General features: G+C 41.2%; 1 protein-coding gene across 2 annotated transcripts in view; it reads right to left on the bottom strand.

Moving 5' to 3' along the window:
* Nucleotides 1-21,966, bottom strand: part of nudcd1 (NudC domain containing 1) — a 56,545-nt gene that overhangs the window by 20,168 nt on the left and 14,411 nt on the right. For both annotated transcript variants that reach the window (XM_085445979.1, XM_085445981.1), the window contains exon 6: nt 10,833-11,040. In XM_085445979.1, coding sequence (XP_085302105.1) covers nt 10,833-11,040 — 208 coding nt within the window. The remainder of the gene's footprint in view (nt 1-10,832; nt 11,041-21,966) is intronic.

The following is a 21,966-nucleotide window of genomic DNA, read 5'->3' as shown; positions in this document are numbered from 1 at the left end:
TGAAAAGGGGGGAAAATGTCATCAAAATTACACATTAATTTTAAAATGGCTGACTTCCTGTTGGATTTGGGATATTGCTCCAAGAGACTTTTTTGTACACCTTGATATCTTACACAAGCTTACCAAGTGTCAGACTCATAGATGAAACACAGAGCAGGGGCTGATGTTTTGAAATATTGTAGGGGGCGCTGTGGAGCCATTTTGCGCTATTCAAGGAAAATGGTTACATAACAACAATGCCTTCATCCATTTGGAGGTGTGTGCCAAATTTCAAGCCTCTATAAACTTTCCAAGCCCCTCAAAAGCCACTTCATCTTTCATGATGAACCGCGTTGCCACCAGGGTGCGCCGTTCAGTTTAAAGTCACAATTTTTGCACTGAAGCATCACGAGGGACTGATGGTGATATTCACCGCTTTTGAGGTGGCCACGATCAACCTGTGAAAATCAGTACAACAAAGTTAAAGCCATGACATTTCCTGTTGCCACTAGGTGGCGCTGTCCGTATTTCCGACAATGGGCATATCAATCTGTTCAGGGCGGGTCTGACATCATGCCTGTAAAGTCTGGTACTGATCAGACTGGATTTCATTGAGTTATACTAATTTGTTTCTTCATGGCGTGACATCAAAGTTCGCCATGCTGCTGGGGTCACACCCTTTCGTGAAAAGTCACAGTTTTCACTGTAACCCAAGACCAACTCCTTAAGGCTTTCCTGGAGAAATTTGAGGCTGCAGATGTCACCCATCACAATACTGTACCCCAAAGTGTAAAACATGACATTTCCTGTTCCCACTAGGTGGCGCTGTCCTTGATTTTAAATATGGCAGTTGAAATATGTTCAGGGGTGGAGCCTTATCATATGTGTGCTCTTTGGACCAGATCGGAAAATGTATGACAGAATGAGAGGCAATAAGATTTTCATGGCGAGTCATCGAAATTCGCCATGGCGCCACAGCCTCATAGTATTGTGAAAACTCAAAAGCTCCGCAATTTAACATGGCACAAGGGTGTAGTTGACCATGTCCAAATTTGAAGGTTATGAAATGAAACCCCAAGGAGGAGTTCGCAAAAGTTCGAGGCATGGAAATGGCAAAATTAGAGCCAAAATGTCACCTTCTCTTCCAAATGGCGGACTTCCTGTTGGGTTTGCGTCAATGGGCCCACAGACTTTTTTGTTCGTCTTGGCATGATACACATGTGTGCCAAATTTCATACGTGTAGCTCAAACGATGTGGTCGTAGGGCTGCATTTAACAAGGCATAGGTGGCGCTGTAGAGCCATTTCCCAGTGCTCATATGTAAAACCATTAAAATACAAAATTTTTCACCAGACCTGGCATGTGTGCAAAATTTCATGAGTTTTTGAGCATGTTTAGGCCCTCAAAAAGGCCCTTGTTTGGGGTGAATAATAATAATAATAATAATAATAATAATAATAATAAGAAACGGAGCAGATACAATAGGGCCTTCGCACTCTCGGTGCTCGGGCCCTAATAATAATAATAATAATGAAGGGGGCAAATGCTTTTTCACAGCACCGAGGCTCCACAGTCACTGCAAAGTACTACGTGCTTTTTTCTTTTAAGCAAATGCAGCATAATGAACTACGTTGGTGTGTAATCGTGTTTCCTTGTAATGAAATTACCGCCGGTCACTGGTATAAATGGTGCACAGAGTGATTGTAAAGTTTCACATTTCACAACATGCAGCTTAACAGTGTCAAAACACAGTGATGATCATCAGTTCAATGAGCATGTCAACCAAATCGTTTTCAGTCAGCAGCAACATTATGCAATGTTAATTAAATATATCAGAGACAGTGAAGTAACAGAAGCTGGCAATTAGGCTGTAAGCATGCGATATTATGACATTCACATAAGTTTAGCTGACTGATTCAAATAAATTGAATCTGTTACAGTCAGTTGTTACAGCCCACTTTGTGAGCAGCAATATAAAAGGCCGACTGACAGCAGAGTTTACAAAATAAGAGTTTTATCTAAATAAACTTTCAGTCATTTGACTACAGAGGGGTGGCGGGTGGGGAAGCTGTGATTACGGTTTCCCAGACTGGGCCTATAACCATTTATTCTCCTTCTGCAGTCTAATGGTTTTCAGTAAAATGTTTTCCTCTTGTTGCAGTTATCTCTCACTGCGTCATTTGGGGATGATCCCGGGGCGATATGTCATAGAGAGGCCGAACTGCTGGCACCGGGGTGCACATAAGTGGTCCGCAGGTGCGCATTCGAGGCGTGCAGCAGATAAGAAGTTGCAACGTGCGTTTGCGTACATATAAAAGGCACTGTTTTTGTCCGCTAGAGTGGGATTTTGTGGCATATTCTGCACCACATCTCTGTGCGGTCATCATCTGTTTGAAGCCAGCTCACCTCCTGCAACCACTTTTCCGAGAATAGGCACTTCTTTTTGCGGTTCAGACTCCTTCTGACATTTCTTTGGAGGTGGAGGAACACCAAAGTGCGCCCCAGGGCAGCTGTGGCTACAATGTAGCTTGCTATCGCCAGTGTGTGAATGTGTGTGTGAATGGGTGGATGACTGAATGTAGTGTAAAGCGCTTTGGGGTCCTATGGACTAGAAAAGCGCTATACAAATGCAGGCCAGGCAGGCCAAAGTAATTGCTTAAAGTAGCTTCTTCGACATCTTTAAGAGTTCTAAACAAATGTCTATCCCCCTCCAGAAAATCTTATGTACGCAAACTTGCAACTTCTTATCTGGTGCCCGTCTTTTATTTTGACAGCGAATGCGCACCTGTGGACCACCTATGTGCATCCCTGTGCTGGCATACTGCCTCCACAATGGTCTTGCTGTGCGCACCACGTTATAGAAAGTCAGGAGGTGTCATACAATCTGACACTACACCAAAGCAGCCATGACATTACTTTTGGCAAATGGCCCCACGCTCAAGGACAGCAAAGGCAACATGAAACTTTGTGTTAACAAAATTATCCCAATGCACGGCCCAAAGACTTGCACTGCCTGGGTACAGCCAGCAGGGGGCTGCACATGGATACAAGCATCTCTAAAGACAAGTTTGAAGCTGTTTAGTTGAAAAGCAAGAAGACCTTCTGCTCACAGCTGATGTCACCACTGCTGTCACCTCAGCCAAGTGAAGGTTAATTTTAATCTGATAGGTTCTGCTGTGAGGCAGGCAAGGCAGAAACCAGAGACAGAAGGCAAAACATGGACGCAGAGGGAAGAGAATGGGGATGCAAAAAGGGTATAAACAACGTCCCAGTAATTTAACGCACAGACAACCAGAACATAAAGAAAACAAAAGACCAGAATCTCAACAATACAGAACTATAATGCAAAGATAATCAAAACAAGAAAACCCATGAATGTCCGCATAACTCAAAAGTGTGGACCAACAACAATTTGCCTTCTACCAACAATACATGAAAAGCCTGCAAACTAAATGCTTTCTGTATATAAGAGACCTAGGTTTCAGTAAGATATTGCTAACCATGGTCCACTTTATCATTGCTCACTCACTGAATCCAAGCGTAATATAGCACAATGTACCTCATGAAGAGATCTGCCTCGGTTTTCTGAATGACATCACTCCCTCTATTCTGATTTTACTGATAAAAATAGTGAACTTTCTACAGCGTTCATCTGTGTGCGCACACTGCAGCTTCTCTCTGGCCTTCAGACTCCGGTCTCATTCTTACTCTATTGTATTGCTGAATGTTATGAAATCATCAGTCTATATTTGGGCAACAATGAGAAGATATAAAAGAGACAAAAAAGGCAGCTTCTTAATTCACTTCAGGGCACATGGAAGAAAAATGGTGCTCAGCTGTCTGTCTATGAAGCGTATAACACACTAGTACTGAGAAAATGTTCAATCGAAACAATGGAAGAACAATTGGGGGGGGGGGGGGTTTCAGGTATTTGCATTAAATACAATAATTAAAATTCAGTCTGCAAAGAAACAAAAATACAATTTCACATTTTTTTAAAACAGGAAACAAATAAACTGTGTATTTTGTTGTCTACCATAAACTGTTACGGACAACAGTCAGCACTGCCGACAGAGGTGCGATTTCTGTAAGATATTCCGAGCTCAGAAGAACTTCCGGATATGAACTTCATCCCAACCTCACACACACAGAATAAAAGAAAGTGACACTGATGGTAAAATGTATCTCTGAGAGATAATCAGGCTTAGAGAATACAAAATAAAATGATAGCTTCTCACATTCACCTCCATGATTTAGTTTTGTTTTTTTTCTCTGGACACAACAAAGACAGACAGACAAATGCATTCATACTCCCTGCCTCTCAGATACAAGAGCCTTTAAAGTTATCAAGGATTATCAGAAATAGACTGTGTAATAATAATAATAATAATAATAATAATAATAATAATGGATACTTTATTGATCCCCATGGGGAAATTACTTGTTTTTCTCTGCATTTGACCCATTCACTCAGTGAAGCAGTGGGCAGCCCACTAAGCAGGCGCCCGGGGAGCAGTGTGTAGGGACGGTACCTTGCTCAGGGGTACCTCAGGGTAGCCGTTAAGTGGATTCGAACCGCCGACCTTCCGATCATGGGGCGACCACTTTACCTACTGAGCTATCCCTGCCCCTTGGTTTAACGTGGTTTCACACTGAATGGAGCACTGGAGGACTTGTATTGAAGGAACAGGAAGCAAAGATGGTAATAAAAATAAAAGGTTTTATACCAGAGGATGTGACTCAACTCATATTGAGTACTGGATCAGCAGAGCCAATTTATATGAAAAGTATTCAGCACTGACTGAATCATAGTGGATGAAGTTTGTGTTTGTCAAATGATGGACGGAAGATGTTACAATACCCTTAGTCAAGTTTAAATTAGTTTAATTTAAACGGGAACGGGAATGAGGATCAGCACCTCCAAATCTGAGACCATGGTTCTCAGCCGGAAAAGGGTGGAGTGCCCACTCCGGGTCAAGGATGAGTTCCTGCCCCAAGTGGAGGAGTTCAAGTATCTCGGGGTCTTGTTCGCGAGTGATGGGAGAAGGGAGCCGGAGATCGACAGACGGATTGGGGCTGCAGCTGCAGTAATGCAGACGCTGCACCAGTCCGTCGTGGTGAAGAGGGAGCTGAGTGTAAAAGCGAAGCTCTCAATTTACCGGTCGGTCTACGCCCCTACCCTCACCTATGGCCACGAGCTGTGGGTAGTGACTGAAAGAACGAGATCACAGATACAAGCGGTGGAAATGAGCTTCCTCCGAAGGGTGGCTGGCCTCTCCCTTTGAGATAGGGTGAGAAGTTCGGCCATCCGGGAGGGGCTCAGAGTAGAGCCGCTGCTCCTCCACATCGAAAGGAGCCAGCTGAGGTGGTTCGGGCATCTGACAAGGATGCCCCCTGGGCGCCTCCTGGGTGAGGTGTTCCGGGCATGTCCCACCGGGAGGAGGCCCCGGGGCAGACCCAGGACATGCTGGAGAGATTATATCTCTCGGCTGGCCTGGGAACGCCTTGGTGTTCCCCCGGATAAGCTGGAGGAGGTGGCTGGGGAGAGGGAGGTCTGGGCCTCTTTGCTTAAGCTGCTGCCCCCGTGATCCGGCCTCGGATAAAGCGGATGAAGATGGATGGATGGATGGGAAGTCTGATTTCTGAGAAAAGCTCCGTAAAGCCTTTTGTGGCTTCAAGATAACAAATGTGATCCAGCTCGCTTGTTGAGGATGACAATTGGGAAACTAGACAACATGTGGACATCGTGTACTCCTGCACTGATAGGAGTCACTTTTCTTTTCTTTTCTTTTTTTACTGTCAGTCATAACTCAAACAGTAACACGCGGGTGGAAGAATATTTTGCCGCAAGAGAGATTGGAAGGCTTGGCCCCAGGTCTTCACTGACCAAGAATATTTTAAGTGAGTGTCAGCGTTTCACTACTTCCTGCCTGAGTTTAGTCCTGCTTTCCTTATCCGACACTTTTGTGAAAGCTCTGCTTACAGGTCTGCATGCAGAAGTTTGTCCAATTCAAGGTGCCTCTTTCCCAGCGGCCCCAATTTATTAATAAATAAATATTCTTGAATAACTCAAAGCCAGGCTCATTACCTAGAAGCAATTTCAATTCAATTTAATTCAATTTGCCTTGAAACACATAAGCAGGAGCTACTGACCCTGAAAGCACAGCTAGCGGGGTCACCGAAGATATAATAACACTCAGTGAGTCTGCTAAACACTGTCAAAAAAATCCCACATAATGTGATTCAGTGTTGTATAAAGAAAACTGAAAATAAAGCCCAAAAAGCAACTGAAAGACAATTTTCTATGCAATACATGGATTAGATCATGTTTATGTTACATTTGTTATATATGTTATACCCCAGGATCTCAAAGTGGTGCTTTCGGGCCAATGGCAACCCCAGAAGTGTGAGAAAGAAGAAAATTGCATTACTGTACATTTCACTCATCTATGCTGGTGTCACACTATGATACTGCAGAGCAGTTTATGACAAAGGGAGTTTTTCTCTTTGGTTTCATCTGTTCACTTGTAGCCTTCAAAGCAGACTGAACTTATGTAACACTGAAAGTTTCAGTTGGTTTCATAACATTTAACATCTTATTCTTCTTTAAAATATATATAAAATAGCGCAAAAATGAAACATCATACACTGAATTGAGACTTATAACCATAATAAACAAAATATATTATGTTTCCAGACATCATCGTGACAAATAACTTTTCCAGTCCTGAATTTCTTTATTGTGTACTACACCAGCGGTCCCCAACTCCCAGGCCACAGACCGCTTTGGTACCAGACCGCGAGAGTTCAAATTCAAATTCAAATTCAAATTTTATTTGTCACACACACACAACCATACACAGTATGACATGGGGGTGAAATGCTTGTAGCTGTACAATGCCCGACCATTAAATGACAGAAGAAAAGTTTTACAATATTTACAATTTACTACAAAAATTTACAAATTAACTTAGGAATTTACAGTAAAGAATGTGCAAATAGCAGAAGAGATTATAAAGATAAGGATTATAAATTATAGGAATTATAGGATTATAGGAAATGTGTGGTGGTGCGTGTGGTGACGTGTGTGAGAGTCCAGTCTTATAGTGATGTGTTGGGAGAGTCCAGTCCTACACCTGGTTCAGGCCCCGAATAGCCTGGGGGAAGAAGCTCCTCTTCATTCTCTCTGTTTTGGCCTTAAGGGAGCGGAAGCGCTTCCCAGACCTCAACAGTGAGAAGAGTCCATTGTTGGGATGGGAGAGGTCCATCATAATCTTCCTAGCTTTGGACTTGCACCGCTTGGTGTAGATGGACAGCAGGTCAGGGAGCTCTGATTGAATGATGCGTTCTGCCGAGCGCACCACCCTTTGCAGATCTCGTCTGTCCTGCTTGGTGCTGTTCCCAAACCAGGTGCAGATGTTTGACGTCAGGACGCTCTCGATGGTGCAGGAGTAGAAGTTCTTGAGCACCTTCAGTGGCAGATGGAAGTCTCTAAGTCTTCTGAGGAAGAAGAGACGCTGACGGGCTTTCTTAACCAGGGTGTTGATGTGACAGGACCATGACAGATCCTGAGTGATGTGGACACCCAGGTATCGGAAACTGTCCACTCTCTCCACTGGCGTGCCACTGATGATGAGGGGTTTGTAATTCCTCGCCTGCTTTGTAGTGAAGTCCACGATCAGCTCCTTAGTCTTGCTGATGTTTAGGAGGAGGTTATTCTCCTGGCACCAGGTCTCCAGGTTCCTAATCTCCTCCAGGTAGGCCGTCTCGATGTTGTCGGAGATCAGGCCCACAACAGCAGTGTCGTCAGCAAACTTGACAATGGAGGTGGTGTCGGATGTGGCTACACAGTCATAAGTGTACAGTGAGTACAGCAGGGGGCTTAAAACACAGCCCTGAGGCACTCCAGTGCTGAGTGAGATGGAGGGGGAGACTTGTTTTCCTACCCTCACTGATTGGGGTCTGTCTGTGAGGAAGTTGAGGATCCACTGACACAGTGATGAGCTGAGTCCTAGATCCGTCAACTTGGTGAAAAGCTTAGAGGGAATTATTGTGTTGAATGCTGAACTGTAGTCCACGAACAGCATCCTAACATAATTCCCTCTGCCAGTGTCCAGGTGACTCAGGGATGTGTGGAGCAGGTGAGATATGGCATCGTCTGTGGAACGATTAGTCCGGTAAGCAAACTGAAGTGAGTCGATGGTGGGAGGAAGTGAAGAAGTGATGTGATCTCTCATCAGTCTTTCAAAACACTTCATCACAATTGAAGTCAGTGCTACTGGACGGTAGTCATTGTGGCAAGCGGGCTGTTGTTTCTTTGGAACAGGGACAATAATGGACCGTTTGAAGCACGTGGGAACCACAGCTTGGGCCAGGGAGAGGTTGAAGATCTCCGTGAACACCGGTGCTAGTTGATCAGCGCAGGCTCTAAGGACCCGGCCAGGGATTGCATCTGGTCCTGCTGCCTTCCTGGTGTTCACCCTCCTGAAGGTGTTCCTCACGGCATGCTCTGTGATGACGAATGCATTTTCTTCACTGGTGCACTCCGAGCGCGCACAGCCGTTTGTTGTTTTAATTGCTGCGGCGTCGAAGCGAGCATAAAACATGTTCAGCTCATCAGCCAGTGAAGCATCTGCATTCATCATTGAAGAAGCTGGTCGTTTATAGTCCGTTATAGTCCGCAGTCCTTTCCACAGGCTCCTAGAGTCGCACTGTCGTAGCTGTGACTCTAGTTTTTCCCCGTAGCTCCGCTTTGCCTTTCGGACCGCGCTGCGCACGTTGTAGGACGCAGCCTTGTATAGGTCCATATTACCGGAGACAAGCCCTTCATTGTAGGCAGCGGTGCGTGATCTCAGAGCGTCGCGGATGTTTTTATCCACCCACGGCTTCTGGTTGGGAAACGTTCGGATGATAGTTCTTTCTGCTGTGTCGTCCGCTAGTTTCCCGATAAATCCCACAACCGCTTCCGTAAACATGTTGATGTCATCAGAGCTGCGCCGAGTTGAGGCTTGGGTGTGAAATTTATGATTTTCAGGGTTTTTATCGTTGGATCTTTTCCCGTGTTGTAGTTGTGTGTCTTATTTTGAAAGAAATATTTACGCGTTACCATAGCGACCAGAGAATATTAAGGGGCAGAGAGGAGGATGTTACTCTCAATGGACGCTGCTAATAAATTTACACAATTACCCAGTGAATTCATGTTCATTATTATATTTACAAAACACCACAGTTTTTGTCTTGGTCGTATCATTTTATTTTGTTGTAATTATCCGCGACACCTTAAAGGCCAATCTGTGAAAATATTGTCTCACATTAAACCGGTCCATGGCGCAAAAAAGGTTGGGGACCGCTGTGCTACACCATGCTGCTCAGTAGATTAAGCATATTCTCCACCAATAGCTAAAATCACAATATATAATATGCATGCTGGGCCTGACCCTAGCATTAAAAAAATTGTCTTCTATAAAATTTTGGTGAGTCAATGTGAAATGTAGCCTCAGTTCTTTGTTCTTATGAGACAGTTGTGGCACCTGGTGTGGTCTTCTGCTGTTGTAGCCCATCTGCTTCAAGGCGCAATGCGCTGTCAGTTCCTCCATGTTCTCTGCACACTTTGGTTGTAACGAGCAGTTATATGAGTTACTGTTGCTTTCCTGTCAACTTGAGGCAGATTAGCCATTTCCCTCTGACCTCTGGCATAAATAAGGCATTTTCTCCCAGAGCACTGCTGCTCACTGGCTATTTTTTATTTTGCACACTATTCTCTGTAAACCCTGGAAATGGTCGTGCAGCAAAAACCCATCTCAGCAGTGTGTGAAATATGCAGGCAAGCCCCTCTGGCACCATGCCCTGCTCAAAGTCACTTAACTCACCTTTCTTCCCCACCCTGATGCTCAGTTTCAACTTCAGTAAATCGTCTTGACGATTTCTGCAAGCCTAAATGTAATGAGTGCTGTCATTTGATTGGCTGATAAGACATTTGCATTAATGAGCAGTTGAACAGGTATACCTAATAAAGTAGTTGGTAAGCATATGGTATTAGTGTGCTTTAAAAGCATATACACGTGCTGAGGCGCTAACTATAAAAACCTATAATGAATCAATCCTGTTAATAATGTTTATAAATATATTGACTCTCAAGACAAAATTCACCAATGAAATGCTGCCTCTCTCTCTCTGATGTTGTATTGGCACATAAACACATTTGATTTAAAACACCATTAACACGTTTAATATTAAATAAGTGGCAGGAACAATTTAAGGAATTTAATTCTTTCTTTCTAAAGCAAAAAAAATTAAATCAATCAATTTTTAAAAGCTTAATTCATTAATTCTTAATTCACCGATCCCCGGATGGTTAGAGTTTCTGACTCAACATCCAAACTCATAACATGTTTCAGGCTTCTCAAATCCCCAGAGTGCTGCATTAATCTTGTACACATTCAATATTTCATTCATGAAGATGACGACTGTGCAGAGATTTATTGTGTGCAGGTTTATATATAGTATGTGAGATATTTCTGTAATCTACTGCAGAGGTGGGAAAAAGTATTGATGCCACTATATATTGTATTACTTATCATTTTATTTTTATTAGAGCATGTACGTATTCTAACCTTTTTCATTGCCAAGTGACACCTTCATGAGTCTGTGGCAGTTTTTAATTGAATGATGGTGAAGTGAACAGAAGTTAACTAATATGTTGTAGAGAGGCGGGGAAATGGCGAGCAGAGGAACAACGATGGAAATAGCGCCGTGTTACGGTACTGTTTTTATCCTACGATTTCAACTCCAAAATATAATGAAGAAAAAAAATAATCCAACTTCATCAACACTCCACATTTCAGACTGCAAACCTTTTGTCATTTTTGATGATCCAGGCGCTGGCCTCGGGGTCTACAGATGCAAACAGCTGGCCTTCCAGCAGTGGAGGGAAACCCTGAACTCCAATGGTCATGTTGTCTGCCGTCAGCCTGAACTGCACCCCCTCTTTGGTGATACCCTCGGGCATGCGCACACACAGCGTGACGTCCTCGGTCGTCTGCTGCCAAAAGTAAATGGGATCTGAATTCAAAGGGGAAAGAAATGTGTGGTGCTGAAGTTAATGATCGTCCTGAGCCAGCTGTCTCTGAGTCATACATAAAAGATCTGATAGAGTGCAGACATTGAAGGAAATTACTTTTGAATATTCAGTCAACTGCAGATAGGAGACCATTAAAATAAATGGATCATCATAGCGCAAGTGGGGATGACCACGAATGAGCTCACAGCGAAGCTATTAAGGCAATTCGTATGCTGAATTTTAATGTATTGAATTATTAAAACCTACAAATTTCAAGTGAGATGAGTAAACCAAACAAGCATCTATTTATTTTCTAATTATTTCAACGTTTAGTTTATGCAACAACAACAAAAAACCCTTCAACTTTTGCATTATTAACAGGAAAACTAAATTATACTACAACAAAAAAGTTGTTTTGCATGTTACGTTCTGCTATATTGGGACAAAACATCGGCCACAAACAAAAAATGTAAATGAATCAACTGGTGGATCAACAGAAAGTTTTGAACGACCATTTTTTATAATGAACTACTGGGCTATTGATAGATGGGCAATTTTTTAAAATAATAAATCTTTTTAAAAACATATAGATTTTAATAATTGCTGTCCATCATTGTTTTTTGTTTAGACTGATCCACCTGTTAAGGAGGAGACAGAGTATATATGGACAGATATACATAAGTATTCTATAATCGTTTAGATTAATAAAATAGAAAAGATATAATTTGGTCTAAAATGGGTCATGCAACATGACAATGAGCTCAAGCACAACAGCAAATTCACACCATGATGGCTAAAAAACAAAAGAATGAAGCCGCTGAACTGGCTGGCGTCCATGCGACTGCTGTGGCTGAACCGTGACTCCGAAAACCTCAATGAACTGAAGCAATGTTGTAAAGAAGAGTGGACCAAAATTCCTCATCAACAAAGCTTACAGGAACAATTACTTTAAGGTAGTAGAAGCACTAACTGACTCCCTTTAGCAGCCCTAACTACTGAACAGTGGGGCACACTCAGTTTATTACAGAGCTGTTAAGAGTTTTCACATGACTGTATGCATCCCTTATTAGATTCTTTACTTATAAAAGCAGATGTTTTTGGCATTATTTTAACATCATGATCTAGCAGAAATTCAAAAGGAGCCTCTTTAAATAACAAGTTATAATTAACAAGACAGAATCAGTTGCACAGAAGTCCACACTCCTGTGTTACAGTTCAATTTTGCCAAATTACCCTATTGCCCCTAAAATTACAAAGTAAGAGTATAAACCAGTATGTGGCTTTGGAGAATCAACACAGAAAACATAGTTTTCTGTCCTCTGTATGTGTAGTGTTTTAACAGAACAGCTACCCTCAACAGCCTCAGAGTGATTTTATATAAATGGATCACATGAAGGAAAGAATTTTACCATATTTATCATAAATGATGGAGGAAGAACTAAATTACAGCGACATTCTTGCGACTGTCATCCGTAAAACAGGCCTCATATTTATCTCTTTGCAGTGTAATCTTTGGCCTGCTTCTTTTGCTCCTCCTCCCTTGCAGATTCCACAAAACCACATCTGGTGGTCCAGTGGCCTGGTTTCCTCACCGTATCTCTTATCCATCTCCATCTTCTTATCTCTTCTTCTACAGATAGTTGCTTCACTTTTCCCCCCTAGTCTTAACTGAAGATGTTGTTATGCCAGTAGATCTTTAACCTCCTAAGACCCAAACTCTTTCATGGCATGCATTTTTAATTTCTCTTTGCTATTTGGGCTGTTTGGAACCTGATGAATGTAAAAACAAAGAATTACGTTTTGTTTTTTTACCTGATTTTTCTTTCTGAGAAAAATAAGAACAAGTGGATATCAGGCCCTTATAGAGCAAAATGTAGTATTTTGGTCTAGACAACCCAAAATGTGATGTCCACATATGTGGACCCAGGTCCTAGGAGGTTAAAATTTTCCTTAGGCAGCTGTTGATAAAGGTATGTATCTTATCTTTACATACCCTCCAAAATTTTGCACTGTAGAGAAACACTGATTCCACAGTGGAATTATTGAGTTCCAGATGTTCTCCAGCTGTAAGAATGCAGCTCTTGGTTTGCCCATTCTCACTTTTACATCCGTGTCTGTTCCTCCCTGCTTGTAACCAAAGGAACCGACTTCTTTAAGCCTGGATTCTACGAGCGTTACTCCTTCTATGTTGGAAGCATTTGTTTTCCAGTGACAATAAAATGCAATAAAGTAATTCACTTAAATTTAGTGCAACGTTCACTTGCCAAGCTAGCAGCTTTGATATGGTTTCAAGCCAGATGCTGACTCATGATTTCTTCAATGCCTCAGTATTGCTATGCTAATACAAGCTTTTATCAATGAAGCGCTGCTCTTACTCGAATGAAAGAGCCTGCCACATAAATCAAATGATTATCCATTAGCACTAATAGCGTATTTTAATACAGATCCAGATTTATTTTTCAATTTCAATTAGAGTATTTACGCAACAAGTAAAAGGAGTCAATTATAATTAGAGCGTAATGTACATTATGGTAATATGAGGAAGCTGAGGCACCGAACTGCTTTCTTTGAAGGCTTTTTTCACAACCATGACGACCACGTTTCCGCTCCAGCCTGTTCTCACCATTCCCCACGAGCCAACTTTCTGCTACCTCTGACTCAGCACACATCAAATCTTTCCTTTCCTTCAGCTATGACGACGCCTGTGCTGTGTGGTATGCTATAATGAAACATAACACGAGTCGTCACGGGGAGCGTAACCAGCATCGGCAGTAATGCTCAGAACAGATGTACTCTGAATAAAGTGTAAGTCATAAAGAGGCAATGTTTGTTAAAAGCCTTGTTGGAGAATAGATGAGCAGCAGGCATCATGTTGTTCTTTAGATTCTCCTCTAAAAGTTCACAGATGCTTGATAAAATGACTTTGGCTTCTGAGAACATAATCATAAATGGCACAAACAATCCCGTCATAAATCTGTTTGCAGCCTTGTCCTTGAATGGTGTTTTCAAGACTTTATTTCTAAAATAATGAACTAGTGGGCTATTGATAGTTGGGCAATTTTTTTAAATAATAAATCTTTTTAAAAAACATATAGATTTTAATAATTGCTGTCCATCATTGTTTTTTGTTTAGACTGATCCACCTGTTAAGGAGGAGACAGAGTATATATGGACAGATATACATAAGTATTCTATAATCGTTTAGATTAATAAAATAGAAAAGATATAATTTGGTCTAAAATGGGTCATGCAACATGACAATGAGCTCAAGCACAACAGCAAATTCACACCATGATGGCTAAAAAACAAAAGAATGAAGCCGCTGAACTGGCTGGCGTCCATGCGACTGCTGTGGCTGAACCGTGACTCCGAAAACCTCAATGAACTGAAGCAATGTTGTAAAGAAGAGTGGACCAAAATTCCTCATCAACAAAGCTTACAGGAACAATTACTTTAAGGTAGTAGAAGCACTAACTGACTCCCTTTAGCAGCCCTAACTACTGAACAGTGGGGCACACTCAGTTTATTACAGAGCTGTTAAGAGTTTTCACATGACTGTATGCATCCCTTATTAGATTCTTTACTTATAAAAGCAGATGTTTTGGGCATTATTTTAACATCATGATCTAGCAGAAATTCAAAAGGAGCCTCTTTAAATAACAAGTTATAATTAACAAGACAGAATCAGTTACACAGAAGTCCACACTCCTGTGTTACAGTTCAATTTTGCCAAATTACCCTATTGCCCCTAAAATTACAAAGTAAGAGTATAAACCAGTATGTGGCTTTGGAGAATCAACACAGAAAACATAGTTTTCTGTCCTCTGTATGTGTAGTGTTTTAACAGAACAGCTACCCTCAACAGCCTCAGAGTGATTTTATATAAATGGATCACATGAAGGAAAGAATTTTACCATATTTATCATAAATGATGGAGGAAGAACTAAATTACAGCGACATTCTTGCGACTGTCATCCGTAAAACAGGCCTCATATTTATCTCTTTGCCGTGTAATCTTTGGCCTGCTTCTTTTGCTCCTCCTCCCTTGCAGATTCCACAAAACCACATCTGGTGGTCCAGTGGCCTGGTTTCCTCACCGTATCTCTTATCCATCTCCATCTTCTTATCTCTTCTTCTACAGATAGTTGCTTCACTTTTCCCCCCTAGTCTTAACTGAAGATGTTGTTATGCCAGTAGATCTTTAACCTCCTAAGACCCAAACTCTTTCATGGCATGCATTTTTAATTTCTCTTTGCTATTTGGGCTGTTTGGAACCTGATGAATGTAAAAACAAAGAATTACGTTTTGTTTTTTTACCTGATTTTTCTTTCTGAGAAAAATAAGAACAAGTGGATATCAGGCCCTTATAGAGCAAAATGTAGTATTTTGGTCTAGACAACCCAAAATGTGATGTCCACATATGTGGACCCAGGTCCTAGGAGGTTAAAATTTTCCTTAGGCAGCTGTTGATAAAGGTATGTATCTTATCTTTACATACCCTCCAAAATTTTGCACTGTAGAGAAACACTGATTCCACAGTGGAATTATTGAGTTCCAGATGTTCTCCAGCTGTAAGAATGCAGCTCTTGGTTTGCCCATTCTCACTTTTACATCCGTGTCTGTTCCTCCCTGCTTGTAACCAAAGGAACCGACTTCTTTAAGCCTGGATTCTACGAGCGTTACTCCTTCTATGTTGGAAGCATTTGTTTTCCAGTGACAATAAAATGCAATAAAGTAATTCACTTAAATTTAGTGCAACGTTCACTTGCCAAGCTAGCAGCTTTGATATGGTTTCAAGCCAGATGCTGACTCATGATTTCTTCAATGCCTCAGTATTGCTATGCTAATACAAGCTTTTATCAATAAAGCGCTGCTCTTACTCAAATGAAAGAGCCTGCCACATAAATCAAATGATTATCCATTAGCACTAATAGCGTATTTTAATACAGATCCAGATTTATTTTTCAATTTCAATTAGAGTATTTACGCAACAAGTAAAAGGAGTCAATTATAATTAGAGCGTAATGTACATTATGGTAATATGAGGAAGCTGAGGCACCGAACTGCTTTCTTTGAAGGCTTTTTTCACAACCATGACGACCACGTTTCCGCTCCAGCCTGTTCTCACCATTCCCCACGAGCCAACTTTCTGCTGCCTCTGACTCAGCACACATCAAATCTTTCCTTTCCTTCAGCTATGACGACGCCTGTGCTGTGTGGTATGCTATAATGAAACATAACACGAGTCGTCACGGGGAGCGTAACCAGCATCGGCAGTAATGCTCAATACAGATGTACTCTGAATAAAGTGTAAGTCATAAAGAGGCAATGTTTGTTAAAAGCCTTGTTGGAGAATAGATGAGCAGCAGGCATCATGTTGTTCTTTAGATTCTCCTCTAAAAGTTCACAGATGCTTGATAAAATGACTTTGGCTTCTGAGAACATAATCATAAATCTGTTTGCAGCCTTGTCCTTGAATGGTGTTTTCAAGACTTTATTTCTAAAATAAAGTCCCTTTGACTCCTTTTCATCTGTTGCTGATCCAACAGGAGATTTACGCAATATTTTCTTTCAGGCTGCAGCTTTTATCCTGTTTTGTCTGTTACCTCAGGTGAAAGGTTTCCACTTTTCTGTAATGCAGCTGCCAGGTATTTAAAAAGCAGCAAAGTACAGCAACCTGATCACTCACACAGCCCGCCTCATTTCACTTACTGAGAAAACTAAGAAATTACCCACATCCAATTTAATTTTGTGGCTATCACCACATTAGTTTGGCAAAATATGAATAAAAGTGAGAAAACTAAAGGAAATACTGCTTCTAGTCAAACTGATCATTGTTTATCGCAGGTCTTTTTAGAGCGCTTCTTAAAACAGCACCTCAAAAGTCTTTACAGAAACCACATGCTCTGCAAAAGACGAGGAAAGAAATATAAGTCTATAAAGGCAGGTTCTTAAAAATATTTTTTAAAATATGGGACAGGCAAAGCTGACCTGACGGTAATGGGCATTAGAGTTACTGAGCACAGGAGCTAAAACAGTAAAAGCCCTCTAGTACTGAACCTGGATGGTGGGACATTTAAGAGCAGCTGAGTGGTCCTGGTTCAGAAATATAAGAAGGTTTGATGCTTTAAAATACTTTCAGCGTGCTCAGGAAAACGTTTGATTTCTGAAAGTACAGGCGGCCTCGACAGGTCAAATAAAATCAGAGGGAAAAATGCTAAATATTGTCAAAAGCCTGACTCCTTCACTTTGATGTATGTTTTGTCTCTGGTTTGACAAATGAGGTTGAGGTTAAGGTTAACCTCCTATCCTTAAACGAATCTATTTCCAAGGTCGAGAGTCTCCCTCTGATCTCTCCTCCTACTACTTACATAACTTTTATATGCAGAGAACATCCTTAACCAGTGTTAAGGAATAATACCACTTCATACCATTTCAAATTGACAAGCAGCAAAGTACTGCTAATTGCACACACACGCACACACACACACACACACACACACACACACACACACACACACACACACACACACACACACACACACACACAAATTAGTAGATCAATTTTTTAAATTATAGAAATCTAGCTTAGAAAACTCGCAGAATATAGAAAAAAAACATTTGTAAATAAGGCATTTCCAGTTTGTTGTATCCCTTCAGGGGTCGTCTCAAAACAAGAATGCTACAGACACATATTGCTGCACTGTTTACAGTCCTACATCGGCACCTGTCAGCTACTGAAGGTCGTTTCCATTATAATGATTCTCTTTGCCAGGCCTACATTTAACATGCACGTGTATGAAAGACATTTTTATGCTTTTCTGATTAAAATAAACAAGCCACGCCTGTCCTATTAGTAATCACCTGCAGCTGAATATCATGTCTTACTCTGTGGTTTGCACAGCTCTTAGCAGACTGAGCATGTCACATTGAAATGAACTGACTGCATGAGTTTAGAAAACCATGCAAGTTTTGTAATTCACACCTATCAGCACTATTTGGGGACTGCACACACATACTTATTGGTTCCCTTTAGTAAATCTCGCCCTTGCTATCTTGCTATGATTTTGAATGCAACCCAAAAAAAGTTTGATAAACTCGCTCTTGTCTTTCTAACTTCTTTGTCTTCTTCAGGGATCACCACAGCCCATCATCTGCCTCCATTTCACCCTATAACAATAGCTTCTTCCCCATAGCATCATGGTATAACAATCAGGTTAAAAGCTCCACTGCCCTCTCAATTAGACATCCCCCAACCTCATCAGCACCAATCACCTTTCCACTCTTCATCCTCTTCACAGGTGCTCTCACTTCCTCCTTACTCATGCTCTGCCCTTCTGAATCCCTAACAGTCCTCTATCTGTGCTCTTCTATCTCTCTCATCATTTCATGCAGATCATTTTGTTTCCAACCAAATTATTTTATTTTATTATTTTATCTTCACTTTCTTTCCTGCATCTATTTTATCTCCCCTCGATGTGGGCGAGAAATAATGCAGTTTTTAATCCATTAAATTTGAAGCTACACTTGCTAGTTACATTTAATATTAAAGACTTCACTTGAAAAACATACAACACTCTTAATAATTCTGAGTTGAGCTTACAAACAAGCATAGTGTACTTGGTGTCTCTCGCCACGTTTCAAATGAATTGTTGGGAGTTTCATTTATTACTGACCTCATTCAACCATGTAATTAATCTGTTTGACTGACTGGAAAAAATTAAATGATCCGATATTTACACAAAAGTAAAGATTAAAGTACAAAGAAAAGAATGAAAATACAGTGGGGCAAAAAAGTATTTAGTCAGCCACCGATTGTGCAAGTTCCCCCACTTAAAATGATGACAGAGGTCAGTAATTTGCACCAGAGGTACACTTCAACTGTGAGAGACAGAATGTGAAAAAAAAATCCATGAATTCACATGGTAGGATTTGTAAAGAATTTATTCGTAAATTAGGGTGGAAAATAAGTATTTGGTCACCTCAAACAAGGAAAATCTCTGGCTCTCACAGACCTGTAACGTCTTCTGTAAGAAGCTTTTCTGTCCCCCACTCGTTACCTGTATGAATGGCACCTGTTTGAACTCATCATCTGTATAAAAGACACCTGTCCACAGTCTCAAACAGCCAGACTCCAAACTCCGCCATGGCCAAGACCAAAGAGCTTTCGAAGGACACCAGGAAAAAGTAGACCTGCACCAGACTGGGAAGAGTGAATCTACAATAGGCAAGCAGCTTGGTGTGAAAAAATCAACTGTGGGAGCAATCATCAGAAAATGGAAGACATACAAGACCACTGATAATCTCCCTCGATCTGGGGCTCCACGCAAGATCTCATCCCGTGGGGTCAAAATGATCATGAGAACGGTGAGCAAAGATCCCAGAACCACACGGGGGGACCTGGTGAATGACCTGCAGAGAGCTGGGACCAAAGTAACAAAGGTCACCATCAGTAACACACTACAACGGCAGGGAATCAAATCCCGCAGTGCCAGACGTGTTCCGCTGCTGAAGCCAGTGCATGTCCAGGCCCGTCTGAAGTTTGCCAGAGAGCACATGGATGATACAGCAGAGGATTGGGAGAATGTCATGTGGTCAGATGAAACCAAAGTAGAACTTTTTGGTATAAACTCAACTCGTCGTGTTTGGAGGAAGAAGAATACTGAGTTGCATCCCAAGAACACCATACCTACTGTGAAGCATGGGGGTGGAAACATCATGCTATGGGGCTGTTTTTCTGCCAAGGGGACAGGACGACTGATCCGTGTTGAGGACAGAATGAATGGGGCCATGTATCGTGAGATTTTGAGCCAAAACCTCCTTCCATCAGTGAGAACTTTGAAGATGAAACGAGGCTGGGTCTTCCAACATGACAATGATCCAAAACACACCGCCCGGGCAACAAAGGAGTGGCTCCATAAGAAGCATTTGAAAGTCCTGGAGTGGCCTAGCCAGTCTCCAGACCTCAACCCCATAGAAAATCTGTGGCGGGAGTTGAAAGTCCGTGTTGCTCGGCGACAGCCCCAAAACATCACTGCTCTCGAGAAGATCTGCATGGAGGAATGGGCCAAAATACCAGCTACTGTGTGTGCAAACCTGGTAAAGACCTATAGTAAACGTTTGACCTCTGTTATTGCCAACAAAGGTTATGTTACAAAGTATTGAGTTGTATTTTTGTTATTGACCAAATACTTATTTTCCACCCTGATTTACGAATAAATTCTTTACAAATCCTACCATGTGAATTCATGGATTTTTTTTTTCACATTCTGTCTCTCACAGTTGAAGTGTACCTCTGGTGCAAATTACTGACCTCTGTCATCATTTTAAGTGGGGGAACTTGCACAATCGGTGGCTGACTAAATACTTTTTTGCCCCACTGTATATGAAGCAGAACATAATTTTTTCATCTCTCCTTTCCAGTAAACTGACTCCTTGGCACCTGACATCTAGCTACCACAAACAAATGCTTCAGAGAGTTAGTTTTAACGATGTCATACTGTTATATTTTCCCTAGTACTGTTAATAATAAAAAATTTGAAGCCTCACACTTTTGCCTGTATAGTGTTTGTATTTATTTTTTTCTTGGTGCTTAAACACCTGTTCTAACTTTAGACTTTTATAAACTTAAACAGAAGATAAAAAATTGCTTTTGTTTCAAAATGAGCACAATTTCAAGTGGGGGACCATCTCTAATAATGAGGGTTGGGTACACACCCACAACCAGAAGTTTTCATTTGAAGCCTGCTTTTTAACCCTGAAGTTGAGAACTAAGTCCAGGGTTATGCGAGTCATTTACAGTGATGTACACTGTGAATCTATCCCCCACAATGAGACTGTCAATGCAGAGCTGTCTATAATGGCTGGTGGAGTTCAATCAGATCCACAAAATATCAACAAATTTGCCTCCAAGACATTTTACCTAATTTCCAAAACTGAAAATCAAGTTAAAGAATCATTAGTTAGACAAGCTGAAGGAGATCCAGTCTGCATCACAGAGGCATAAATGTAAAAGGGACAGAACAAGACTTCCAGGCAGCGATCTAAAAGTCCAGAGGTGCACTGGAAGAAGATCTTGAAGGTGAGGTTTTCGACTATTCCTTTTAACCCCACTTTGTCCTTAATTTAATTACGATTAGAACCGCATGATTTTTCTCAAGCTGCAGTTTCTAAAACATGAGGTGTAAGTGTTTTATTATCATAACAATTAAATTAAAATATTCTTTCCTGTAAGCAACTCTTAGAACTACCAAATAACAATAAACATGTTTAAATGAACCAAAAAAGCAAGATTAGCATGAGCGAAATCATGTAATTGATGCGCAAACATCTCTGTACCAACCTTTTCATCTATAACAGCCATCATAAACAACATACGCTGATTATTGCCAAAGCCTGAGCAATTAAATTGTTCCAACTATGCAGCATCAAACCAACAGACCTGCTCCATATTTGGCGTAGATGTGAGAAACTAAGAGTTGTTCATTATCACCTTTTGTTGTCAACAAAGAAACTAACAAGGCAGGAGGAGGGTTGCCAAATCTTCCATTTCATTTTCCCAATCTTCTTTGCTCAGTGTTGATCTTTTTTGTTTATCTGTGTTGGAACTCAGTTAGCTGAAGTTTAAAATAATCCAGTTTTGTACGCCTATGCATCACTATAAATGACTGAACTCAAGGTTTTTGGTGTCCTTGTATCGGAATAATCATTTCCACCCACTTGTTTGGACATATTCTCTGTCATCTATATACTTTTTCTATACCCACATCTCGTCTCCTTAACACAGCACCAAGTCACTTCTATCTTTTCTGCTCCCTCTCTCGTCACTTACAAGCCTCTTTGAACATGTCTCCTCTCTTGACATCTAATCCATTACCTTTTCTTCGAAAGGAGAAAGTAAGAGTGCTGATAAAAGGATTGCCTGAAAA

Source organism: Copadichromis virginalis, linkage group LG22 (genome assembly GCF_057382275.1).
Source record: "Copadichromis virginalis isolate Kocher_CV1m ecotype Utaka linkage group LG22, C_Virginalis_male_GT1.1, whole genome shotgun sequence".
Lineage (NCBI taxonomy): Eukaryota > Metazoa > Chordata > Actinopteri > Cichliformes > Cichlidae > Copadichromis > Copadichromis virginalis.
The sequence above is the reverse complement of the archived record's forward strand: the minus strand, read 5'-3'. Positions and strand labels throughout refer to the sequence as shown.